At 36.4% G+C, this 12504-nt stretch overlaps 1 protein-coding gene across 1 annotated transcript; it reads right to left on the bottom strand.

Annotated features, from left to right (window-relative positions):
• Window positions 1-1306: 1306 nt before the first annotated feature.
• On the bottom strand, window positions 1307-4696 carry LOC136831562 (cuticle protein 7-like). The gene is made up of 3 exons (XM_067092153.1): window positions 4623-4696; window positions 3131-3220; window positions 1307-1817 (listed from the first exon to the last, which is right to left on the bottom strand). The coding sequence occupies exons 1-3, from the start codon at window positions 4632-4634 to the stop codon at window positions 1383-1385; spliced, it is 537 nt and encodes a 178-aa protein (XP_066948254.1). The 5' UTR covers window positions 4635-4696; the 3' UTR covers window positions 1307-1382.
• Window positions 4697-12504: the final 7808 nt, after the last annotated feature.

The following is a 12504-nucleotide window of genomic DNA, read 5'->3' as shown; positions in this document are numbered from 1 at the left end:
AATGAAGTCACCTTGTATTGCAGGGACCTCCCTCCAAGAGAAATGACATAGCTGTGGACACATTAGATGGGCAGAAAAGGATTCCAGTATTGTCTTGGCACAACTCTAAATATTCCTGAATTAAACTTGTCCCTAAGAGAAAGGTGGTTCTACCTAAAAAGGTACTAGGTATCCCATGGCAACTTCTGGCTTCCACAGAGCTTGGAAAGGTTTGCATGCCAGAGGCCTCAGTGTGAATCTTGGTCTGGAAAACTGATAATGATAATTGTTTAGTCTTGCTGAGGCAAGTAAGTTGCATTCAAACGGTGGGCAGTGAGGTTCAGTGAAGTCATTACTCATCATCATTATTATTCTCATGATCCTTACCTATGTTTTCTATGAGTTTCATCATTATCATATTATTCACCATTATATCTTCAATTTGCTCATTTGTTTACATGAAGGTGAATTCTGAGCAAAAGTTGCAATCTTGGTATCTAAAAGGCAAGGATGATTATTTTGGAAAAGAAGGATTCTCTGGAGATTGAAGAAGGTGGTTGGGAAGGTCCTCAGGGTGATTTCTCGAAAAGGAGGGAGATGATTTAAGTAGAGATGTGTAAAAAACCAGGTGTAACACTATTAATTATAACAGAAAAGTTTAGAAAATAAACTGACATCCATAGAATTATTTCATCCATTTCTATTTCATTTCCTTTTTATAAAGGCCCATTTAGGCTCAGTTAATGGATGCTCATATCAGATAAAACCACATAGACTTATATAAATATGTATATATATATATATATATATATATATATAATATATATATATATACACACATATATATATATATATATATATATATATATATATATATATATATATATATATATATATATATATATATATATATATACATAGAGCAATATATATATATATATATATATATATATATATATATATATATATATATATATATATATATATATTTGCTCTATGTACCTTACTCACCTACTTCCTTTCCATGTTCACCAGTTCAGGGGCTGTAGCAGTAGTATCAGCCAAAACAGTAGTTTTCCCTCGTTAACTTTGTTTTCATGAGCAGCAATAGATTGTAGTAAGATGGCATTCTTACATTCAGTATGCTTCATTGGCTATTGTATTTGCACTCTTATCTTGAGGTTGCCCATGCTATGAATTTACAATCCATATTGCACTGATATTTTGGACAGCCAACTTAGAGGTTTAGAGGCATTGAAGCACATGAGAATTTGAAAGTTGCAAATAAAGTAAGGGGGAACTGGAGTAAATAAGAAGCGCTTTTGGGCTTTCAGAAGACATGGTCGTGTTAAATTAAGTTACAAAAATAAATTCGTCATTTAATGGACTCCTTCGATGCTTGCTTATTTGCCGTAGCCTGGTGTGGGCTTGTAGGATGGAGCGGGCCTGTAAGTAGGACGGGGCTTGTAAGATGGAGCTGGTGCGTACACAGGTTTTGGCTTGTAGGCTGGGGCTGGGGTGTACACTGGACTAGGCTTGTAGGCTGGGGCAGGTGTGTACACTGGGCTAGGCTTGTAGGCTGGGGCTGGTGAGTACGCAGGGCTAGGCTTGTAAGAGGGCTGGTAGGATGGGTACTGAGCCTCCCCTTCGTAGCTGACTTGGGCCACATATCCTGAGTCTCCGTTGACGTAGTAAGTGACCTTCTGAAGGCGACCGTCGGGGAGCTGGACGTAGTAGGATCCTTGGGTGTCGTAGCCATTGCGAGCCTCCTGGTGGCCGAAGTCGTTGCCTGAATACTGGTCCTTCACGGCGTAGTTGAAGTCGTACTGGGCGGGAGCCTAAGTTTTTGATTGGAGAAGGAAAATCGATCATGAACAAAGGAAATTAGGAGGGAGTGGTTCATGATAAACGCCAGGAAATCATGTTACTCTTAGGGTTACTAACAGACTGGAAAAATTCTTATCCAGTTGCTGTATTCTGATCTCGTTATTAACTACCAAAAGTGTAAAATGGCCATCTACATTGACTTATTTCTTATTTGAAAGCAAACGGTTCTTGCTTTGTAATGCAGCCAAAATTCTACATTTTTTCAAGATGGATGGTAACATTATGCCTAGCTGTTTTGTGAATGCACAGATTTTGAATGGGTGTGCAATGGAGGTTCCGTACATGTCATTTTATTCATTCCGATAAATTTTGATTCTATATAGCTTTAGTGCTGAAAGCTGACGGCTCCGTAGTGGCAACGGATCCAGAGAAATTCCAAAATTTATTGTGCCGAAATAGTTCAGTTTCCTCTTCTTACTTTTATCAGAGAAGATTGAAGAACTAAAGTATTTTTCTAGATCCTTATTAGAGAGCGCCACATTTTCAACATTTGAGGAATTAATATGTTGCTAAATTGGGCACTTTTTTTAAACAAACAAAATATAATTGGGAAAGGTATAGAAAATAATCGAAAAAGAGGCACAGTTATTGAAAAAGAAATCACAATGATTACCAACATGGAACTATCCTTCTAGCCCACCAAAGCATCATAGTCTAATTCAGGTTTAAGAATTTTTTTTCCCATCAACAGATCCTGTGAGAAATAATGTTTTCAGACTACTTACGAACCATCTTGTCCATTTTCGGTTTCTTGCTAAGGCGATAACACTGATATCAAAAGCTCTCTGAGTAAAAGCACCGATGCATTAAGTGCAACCATGTGCAACCATTTTCAAGATGGGTTTAGGCAGCAACCCACTCAGGATGTTTTTCCACTTTATGGAAATAATGGCACCACGAAAATGGTAGACGTTCACTGACCTGGAAACTGGTTTGTAATTGCACGCACAAATTTCTCTACAAGAAATGGCAAGAAGAAGAAGAAGAAGAAGAAGAAGAAGAAGAAGAAGAAGAAGAAGAAGAAGAAGAAGAAGAAGAAGAAGACATACAATACTGAATTGCGTAGTGCACCTGTTAATCAGGCATTGTGAATGATAAGTGGGACACAGGAAATGAAAGCAAAGGCGTTCTTCGCTCAGGAAGAGATAAAGAGAGATAAAGAGAGAGTGACTGTTCTTGAGAGAGAGAGAGGGAGAAAGAGAGAGAAACGATGACTGCAGCGCTGTCAGTCACCAATAGTTTTGAAACCAATCACGTTACTCACCTCGTAGGATGGGGCCGGTGCATATCCATAGCTGGGGGCCCTGTCTGGTAAAGCCGCAGCCAAGGTGACGAAGGCAAAAGCGAAGACAATCTAAGAAAAAGAAGAAGAAGTAGAAGTAGAATGTAAACATAAGCCGTAGTGGACGTGGGAAACCATAACGTTAATGATGACTACCAACGAAGCATGAGTAAATGATTGTCTTTTAACATGAATAGGTGACTTCTTAGATATTTTCTAGTTGTTTACTAAAGAGACACTTTAGAAGAACCTTTAAACATAGGAAAATTTATGTTTTAGTCAAAATGACTGAGAGAAATTTATTTTCAAACCAAGGTAAATAAATTGATGGTGATTTAAAAAAAAATAGAAACTTGTTTTAGTGAAAAAATTGAGCACAATTAGTATTCAAATGAAGTTTATTAGAGGCGTTCTGATTGAAAAAACTGAAATCAATATGAATTACCATTTTCATAGGAGGTACAATTAAAACTACCGATAATTTCCTGTATATAAAAAATCTATGTTGAGAATGAAACGTCTTTAACTGGAAGCAAAACACGTTCTTCACATTGCATCATTACCGCTATTATTACTTCTATATTATTACTAATATTATTACTTTATGTAAGTATCTTTATGTTTATCATCAAGTCAGTCGTTTTTACATTTTTCTTTGGTGAGGCAATGAAGGTTGCAGAAAATAAAAGTATTTTAGTCAAATCAACACTGAACGTTCATCCATGCAATAATGAACAAAGTATGTAAATGATGATGGAGAGAGAGAGAGAGAGAGAGAGAGAGAGAGAGAGAGAGAGAGAGAGAGAGAGAGAGAGAGAGAGAAATGTTAAGAAACAGGTTAAATTTTGAAGGATTTACAAACTAAAAGAAAGATATAAAATAGGTTGAATTTGAATTAGTTTCGATGCTTGAGAGAGAAAAATATTCAAAAGTTATTAAAAACAATATTGATATTCAAGCACTTTTTTTTTACCTTAAAAGAAAACGAGGGAAACAGAAAGAAAATTATGCTAATGTTGAAAATGAGTTTTAGTAATTATGAGAGAGAGAGAGAGAGAGAGAGAGAGAGAGAGAGAGAGAGAGAGAGAGAGAGAGAGAGAGAGAGAGAGAGAGAGAGAGAATGTTTAAAATAGGTGAAAATGAATGAGATAGAAAGGTATTCAATATAAAACCAATATTCGAGCACCTTTTTCTTAACGTACGACGATTTTTTATAATTGAGAGAGAGAGAGAGAGAGAGAGAGAGAGAGAGAGAGAGAGAGAAGAGAGAGGGAAAGTTTGAAATAGGTTAAATGAATGAGATAGAAAGGTATTCAATATAAAGTCAATATTCGAACACTTTTTTCTTAACCTACAATGATTTTCTGTAGCTTAGAGAGAGAGAGAGAGAGAGAGAGAGAAAGAGAGAGAGAGAGAGAGAGAGAGAACCACAGCCGGAAATGCAACAACCGAATCAATTCGCAGCCCAGCCTACCTGAAGGGCCATGTTTCTCGTTCGAGTTTTTGTGGCGTTATGATACCAACTCTTTCCTGCTCGCGTTTTTATACTGGCGTAGCTGCCGGGTGTGGCTTTAAGTGAAGATCCTTGGGGGGCTGGGGGTGGGGGGACCACTCTTCTCCCTATCGTGAGGCCACAGGGCCCTCCGGGAGGCCGCCGGCAGGCCTCCCGGAGAAGAGCTGAAGGGGAGCGTGAACGTGAATTTAGGTGTGGGAGAGGTTTGGCAAAAAAAAAAAAAACTATCGAGAGAGATGGTTGGTTGGGTGACGTCATTCTCGTATCTTTAGCGTCAAAGTAGTGATGTTTCTTTTATCATAAATAGTGGTGCTTCTCTCTATTATGAAAATAATCATATCTCTGTGCAAATGAGGACGTCATTCTAGAAGTTACCATTTTTTAAAAACGAAAAGGTAATTTTAATATTTTAAATTTGTGAACAAAATATGTCTAGCTAAGAATGAAGAATGCATTCTAATTCACTCTGTATCGCATTCAGGAAAGTGCAACGCATTCTTGCATTTATTTAACGAAAAAAATTAACGTGAAAATGACATTCTGACGTTTTGACTTCCATAATTTAACATTTATAACAAATTTATGAATATGTTATATGTTAACATTGTAAAAGACCAGACTTGAGAACATCATTATCTCAGAGAAAGAAATAAAAAATTAAAAACAGTGATAAAACGAGAAAATAATAAATAAAAGCGATATGAAAGTGAATTCACAAAGAAGCGAATGAAGAGATAACCAGTCGTGAAAAATGAATGAATGAACGATAAGGAAATGAAAGGGAAAAGAAGATGAATAGTGACTGGACAGAAGGTTGAAGCAACACGGATAGAAAACTCTTCATGAATAGTTAACAAAAATGAAATGAACGGCAAAAGAAATCATGAGAGATAGTTTCATGATAAAGAGTAAATGGGGAATAAGCCAGAAGAGAAAGATAACGAGAGATGGAATGCATTACTAAGATAATCTTTAAAGAAGGGAGACGAGAATGGAGGCAATGAAAAATTATGGAAATTTGAAATGATGGAAATTTGAAAATCAAAATTTAGAAAAATAATGTATAAAATAAATGCGCTATTACCCTTACCTGAAACTGCGCAACGCATAAAAATTTGAAGCAGTCAACAAATTAAATAAAAACGACTAATTATTTTGAAAAATTCAAATAAAATAAAAAGAGACAAGAGGTGGTTGTCTGTAAAAGAGGTATTATGAACCATAGAAAGAACTGGGTAATAAACAAAAAAAAAAATAAATAAAAGCGAAAGGAGGAACTAGATAAATGGATAGAAGATTGTAGAGAGATCTGAAAAATAGCATAAATGAAGAAACAAACAATAAGAAGCAATAATGGTCGATTAGAAACAGAAGGTAAGTGTAACAACAATTATATATATATATATATATATATATATATATATATATATATATATATATATATATATATATATATATATATATACGACAAAAGAGTTGGTAAGATAATAGTAAAAGTGTGTTTAGAGAAATCAGGGATTATGAGTCAAGCAAATATTTGATAAGAAACCTGAACTGCTTTAGTTGCATATGACCGCATAAAAACACACACACACACGCACACACACATACAAGGATGTTGATGATGATGTATAACGAAGAAAATGATTTCTTTTTTAAAAAAAGTTTAAGAGTCATTGCGATGGAATAGGAGCATGTCTTCTGTTTTCAGGCAGGGGTTGATGAGTGTGCCAAACTGTAGATAAGTAAAGGGGCTATAACCTTATTCTATTGTTGCTGGTATTTAATGATGGTACAAGCGTCAACTGGTGATTAGTGAGATGATTTTTGTATCATTTATAAGCAGGTGTTATATATATATATATCTATATATATATATATATATATATATATATATATATATATATATATATATATATATATATATATACTATATATATATATATATATATATATATATATATATATATATATATATATGTACTGTATATATGTATATATATATATATATATATATATATATATATATATATATATATATATATATATATATATATATATATATATATGTAAGATTAAGGCTACTTCAGTGTCGATTAATTTATAGTTAATGTGTTGTTATTTCCACGTTGGATTTCTTTCCTTTATTAGTAAATGACAGAAAGTCTAAAATCTCCAGCTGCTGAGGTGGATTCTTAACTATTTGAAACTGATTGAAGTTTTAGTTTTCTGTAAAAGAAAACTGTTGTCCGGTTTTGTCTGTCCGTCCGCACTTTTCTGTCCGCCCTCAGTTCTTAAAAACTACTGAGGCTAGAGGGCTGCAAATTGGTATGTTGATCATCCACGCTCTAATCATCAAACATACCAAATTGCAGCCCTCTAGCCTCAGTAGTTTTGATTTGATTTAAGGTTAAAGTTAGCCATAATCGTGCATCTGGCAACTATATAGGACAGGCCACCACCAGGACGTGGTTAAAGTTTCATAGGCCGCAGATTATACAGCACCATACCGAGACCACCGAAAGATAAGTCTATTTTCGATACCGTTGACTATACGCTATACAGAAAACTCGATTATATTTTTTACTTGTTTTGTGTGTGCTACAGATTACAACAGCTAGTGATGTAACTAAAGCCTTACTTTGTGGGTAATAAGCTTTTGTTACACTGCTCTCTCACGAAGTCGAGGGAATAGGACGATGCTGCACTTTTTGAGTCTTGAAGATATTTAGAGAATTCAGCGTCTTGCCGAAGTCTAAGATTTTACTTTTGACGTTAGCAAATGAACGAGGCAAATCTTAGAGGAGACTTAGACATAAATTAATGACAAATGAATTAATCCGAAAACAGACTTAATCTTCTCAAGTCAGGTTTATTCGTTAGGGTTAAGGTACTGACAGCTTTGGATAAATCCTAATACCATTGGGGTACTTTTTAACAATGGTAGCAGACTGACTTTTTAGTATTTTTAAAAAGTCCAAATTTGTGTGTGTGAGAGAGAGAGAGAGAGAGAGAGAGAGAGAGAGAGAGAGAGAGAGAGAGAGAGAGAGAGAGAGAGAATTTTGAAAAAAAAAGGTTAGTAAACGAGACAAACCCAATGAAATTTCAAAAGTGGACACAAACAATTCATAAATACAGATGGACGTGGAAAAGTAGACTAAAAATAAAAAGGCCAATGACAGATCAGGTTGGAAAATGTAATAATTCTTCATAAAGAGAAAAACGAAGGAAATTATTTTAAGGCAGACGATCCCTAAGACATGCAAAAATATTGAAATGCGATGAACTTAAATCCATCTATGAAATGGCGTGATACAGAGAATAAGGAATACTCGACAAGACGACTCGAACCCTACGAACATTGATTATGGAACGATTATCATTATTAACGCTATTTTTAAATTGTATTTCTTCTCTTATTCCTCTCCTGTAACTATCGCAAGTGGATTTATGAAAGAGAAGGGGCGCAGTCGAGAGTTCAAGCTTCAGCGAAAAGTCAGGTGAAATGTTGCGCTCTTGAAAGAGTTTAGCAAAGCAATGGATGCGAAAGAAAGAGCAGTGGAGGGGAGGGGGGGAAGGGGAAGAGTGAGGCGTGGGGTTAGGAGAGGGCCAGCCAAACAAAAGCCCAATCGAAGGTGGTCCTCTGATAAGACTTGACAGGAAGGTTAAGGTTGAGATTGGGGGGAAAGTCGAGAACAACGACCACTCGGCGCTAGTTACCAATTGACTTTCGAGGGGGCCCAGGACCCGAGTCTAGGACCCAGGACCTGGTGAGCTGGGAGAGAGGGGGGTCCTGGCAGGGGCGAAGACTTTTCCTATCCCCAAATTGATGTCTTCGAACGCCACGGTTGCGGAGAAGAGATATCGCCTCTCGTGCGTGTTTTGCTTCGCGGCGGGCCTCGTTTCGTGCGATGCGCCCGGGAAAAGTATTCCCGATCGCCTTTTGTTTCCGCGCGGTGTCCGACATTGTTGCCCAGATTTACGGGTGCTTAGCGATTCCCTCGCACGGAATTGCAGTTTCCTAATGGCGCTCTAATGAGTTTGGGCCAATCAGACGTCCGCTTTTAGATGGAGAGAAATGAAAATGAAGCTTCAAAGAAGAAGTTGAAGAAAGGAAAGTACTGGAGGAAAACGAAGGTAACAGCAACCAAATGTGTTTTAACCTTCCCTCAGAACCCTTTAGACTTTGAACCCCTTCAAGGGATTTTGGACAATTAGCGGACGGTTAAAAGTCTGTTTTAGGGAGAGTCACGGTCAAGTGTCACTCCCCGTTACTTAAAAGGAACCCTTCATTATCCGGTGGCTCAATTTTGGTGGGTCCATTCGGCTCCATCGTACTCAAGCAAGTAAATCGGTTACCAGAGCCTTTTCAGTTCTAAAGCGTGGAAAGTTACGAAGGCATTTCTGTACCGTTTATCGTAATGATGACGAAAGTCAGGATTATTGTTATTGATATAATTTTTCTCCTATAGCTACTATACCTCACAGTATACTAATTAATATACTTTTTGTTATATGTACATATTAAGAGCAATATTTCATAACAGAGGTAATTAAGCATAATGCATTTTCTTAAATTAATAATATTATTGGTATCTGCATTGCCATGTCATGAATTAAACAACATGACTGAAACCTCTATTCTCTAATTATCCTGTTCATTGTTCCTCTCTGGTTTTATCTTTTATTCATGAATTAAAGGAAGTGATACAAAAACAGAGAGGAAATACACGAGGTAACGTTAGAGTTGATACGAAAGATGACAGCTGAAAGAGAATGTTCTGATCTTTATCACTTTTGTACCAGGGAATGTAAGCTGCCAGTTTATCTGCTTAATTCTAGAAGGCCGATATGCCAAGAGCTGTCTAGTTTCCTTCAGTGGTAAGATTACCTTCTGTCTAAGGGAGTTCCCTTTTCAATTTGACTAAACAGTCTTCCACAAGTCAATAGAGTTTCAGGAAATTTGGGGAGTTTTACAGCTAGGACCCTGAAAGTACTCGAGATTCAAGTAATATGTAAATGTTTACAAGTAAACAAGTTATACATAGGAATTTTGTGGGTTTCTCTTTCCATTATTATTATTATTATTATTATTATTATTATTATTATTATTATTATTATTATTATTATTATTATTATTATTATTATTATTATTATTCAGAAGATGAAACCTGTTCATATGGAACAAGCTCACCACAGGGGCCATTGATTTGAAATTCAAGCTTCCAAAGAATATTCTGGTGTTCATTAGGAAGTAGTTAGAGGAGGTAAAGGGAAATACAAAAGAAGGGGATACATCTTATTAAAAAAGAAAAAAAGTAACAGTAATAAAAAGCAACTTCATTCTGTCCTTGAACCCAAGACTTGCAACCACTTACAAAGAACTCTTCTGACAATACTAGATGATGTATATATCAAGTTCCATATAAGCTTTGTGACTGTGCCTACATTGGTCAGACTGGAAAATCTTTTGAACTAGACAGCATCAAAATCAATAACAGATCTGAACGGCATAAAAATGTATAAGATGTGCACATGTAAACTGTGTGAAATTTTTGTGCAAGTTAGTGAAAACAATCGCACAATCAGATAAGCGGGGGCAAAAAAGTTTATTCCAATAATATACTGGAACGAGACATAATCAAGAAGAATAAATTATAAAAAGAAACTATAAACAAGACAACTCAATTGTTACCAAAAAGCTCACTGACAATTACAGTAAAATTAAGTCCCACTCCATAAGAAGCCTTATGCATTCCAACCCCATATTGAGTAGCATAGAAAGTAGCCTGTTTACCGTCCAAATTAAGCTTCCGACCTTTAGGTCACAGATAATTTTCGACAGTCGTATTGGGCCCATAATTGACAGCGGCGTGATGCTCCGGCTGTGGGTTTATTGCCCCACCTGGTACTCTGCATTCTCCTTCGTCACCTTTTGGGGAAGGCTCTTGGACACTGCTCAAGCCACCTGGCTGGCCATTGGCGCCTTTCTCACTCTGTTTGGTGGAAGTTATCTGCAGGTGAACTGCACTGTTCACTGTAATTCACCAGTTTATCTTACTTATCTAATTGACATATCCTGCTTCTTCTTCTCTAATATATGTATTAAAACCCCTTTTTTGATGTCTTGCATTGTTGTGGTGTTACCAACATGGGGTTCCCCACTCAATCTGTGAGGTTACAGGTGTTGGGGGTTAGTCATTGCTTCGCTCGGCTGGGGCATCTGAAAAACAAAAACGCATCGCTTATTGCCGTGAGTGGATGTGTCAAGCGGGCACGACTATCGCAGGCAAGACTTTCGATTGCCCATTTTCGAGATGAATGCAGTTCACGGGCAGCCCTCTGCACGCACCAAAAAAAAAATGTTCGCACGGTACACAAACACGACCAGTCACTGATTTTTTTTGTAAATGTTTCTATGCCTCCACAAAATAGATGAATTACTATGTATCGGAACGCTGTTTCTGATTCCTTGAACTCTTGTGTTCATTTTGCTTTTCATAATGTATTTTTCCCACTTATTTTATTCATTTTCTTAATCAAATCTTGCGTCCATCACCCGTTGTTTATTTTATTTTCGACCTCTTTCAGCACTTGGCAGCTAAAAATCTATCTCACACCATTTCCAGTCTCGAGTGAAACCAGATTTACTTATCTGCAATTTATTAAAACCGAATTTCAAGCCTGACTTCTCTTTTCCCTGCCCTGAATTATATATATAAACATGGAGGTCCCTGTCATCCACATTCAGTCCTCTTTTAAATTACTTCTCAGAATACCTGTCATAGAGATAATAATGATGATAACATAATCGGTACAGTATTTCTTTTACAAAACATTCTTTTATATATTTTCTGATCTTACGTCACAGTTGTGACCTTAATCTTTGTATCTTTTTGGAGAAAAACATTATTTCCATGTACGATGATTACGATTCTATTATAATGCATGATGATGATGATGATGACACGATGAGAGAGAGAGAGAGAGAGAGAGAGAGAGAGAGAGAGAGAGAGAGAGAGAGAGAGAGAGAGAAAATTCTCATGCAAGGAACAAATGGAGATCTCGTAAGAGATTTTTGAAGCTAAAAGAATGACGAGAATAGAAAAAGATATCACAGAAATACATTGTAACAAGAGAGAGAGAGAGAGAGAGAGAGAGAGAGAGAGAGAGAGAGAGAGAGAGAGAGAGAGAGTGCTTATTTTTGGCAAAAAAAACAAAAGAAAAATAGTTTTTAAAACTGAGAGCTTTTCCATAATAATATATATATAATCATTCATCGAACGAGAACAGAGATGATGGATCACGGCGATTTAAAACAGATTGGAGTCCCGTGAGGGCATATAGTGATGCCTGTGATGTGGAAATCTGTTTTATAATATAAACCGTAATTCGAGGTTAAAAAGTTTGATCTACTGTTGTTTAGTTTTTACCAGTCACAGCGTAGACAAAATATCTATCTCTCTCTCTCTCTCTCTATCTATCTGTCTATCTATCTATCTATCTGTCTATCTATTTATCTATCTATCTACTATCTGTCTATCTATCTATCTATCTACCTATCTATCTATCTATATTTGGAAACGTAATCTGTGGTCGGATTCTTGACCAATTTTCTAACACAAACCAAACTGACACGCCCTTCCTAATACGATTTTATTGTTCCAGCAAGGGAACGTTTGTGTACTCGTAATAAACGTACTGACAGGATATTACATCATTAATTACTGCCGGATCCCCTGTTTTATTTATTTATCTATCTATAAATGTATTTCAGTGACCTCCGAAGTTCCTGAATCGAAACAACCAATCATATCAGAAAGGTGATTTCTCCTTCAACCAA

This window comes from Macrobrachium rosenbergii, chromosome 48, assembly GCF_040412425.1.
Source record: "Macrobrachium rosenbergii isolate ZJJX-2024 chromosome 48, ASM4041242v1, whole genome shotgun sequence".
Lineage (NCBI taxonomy): Eukaryota > Metazoa > Arthropoda > Malacostraca > Decapoda > Palaemonidae > Macrobrachium > Macrobrachium rosenbergii.
The sequence above is the reverse complement of the archived record's forward strand: the minus strand, read 5'-3'. Positions and strand labels throughout refer to the sequence as shown.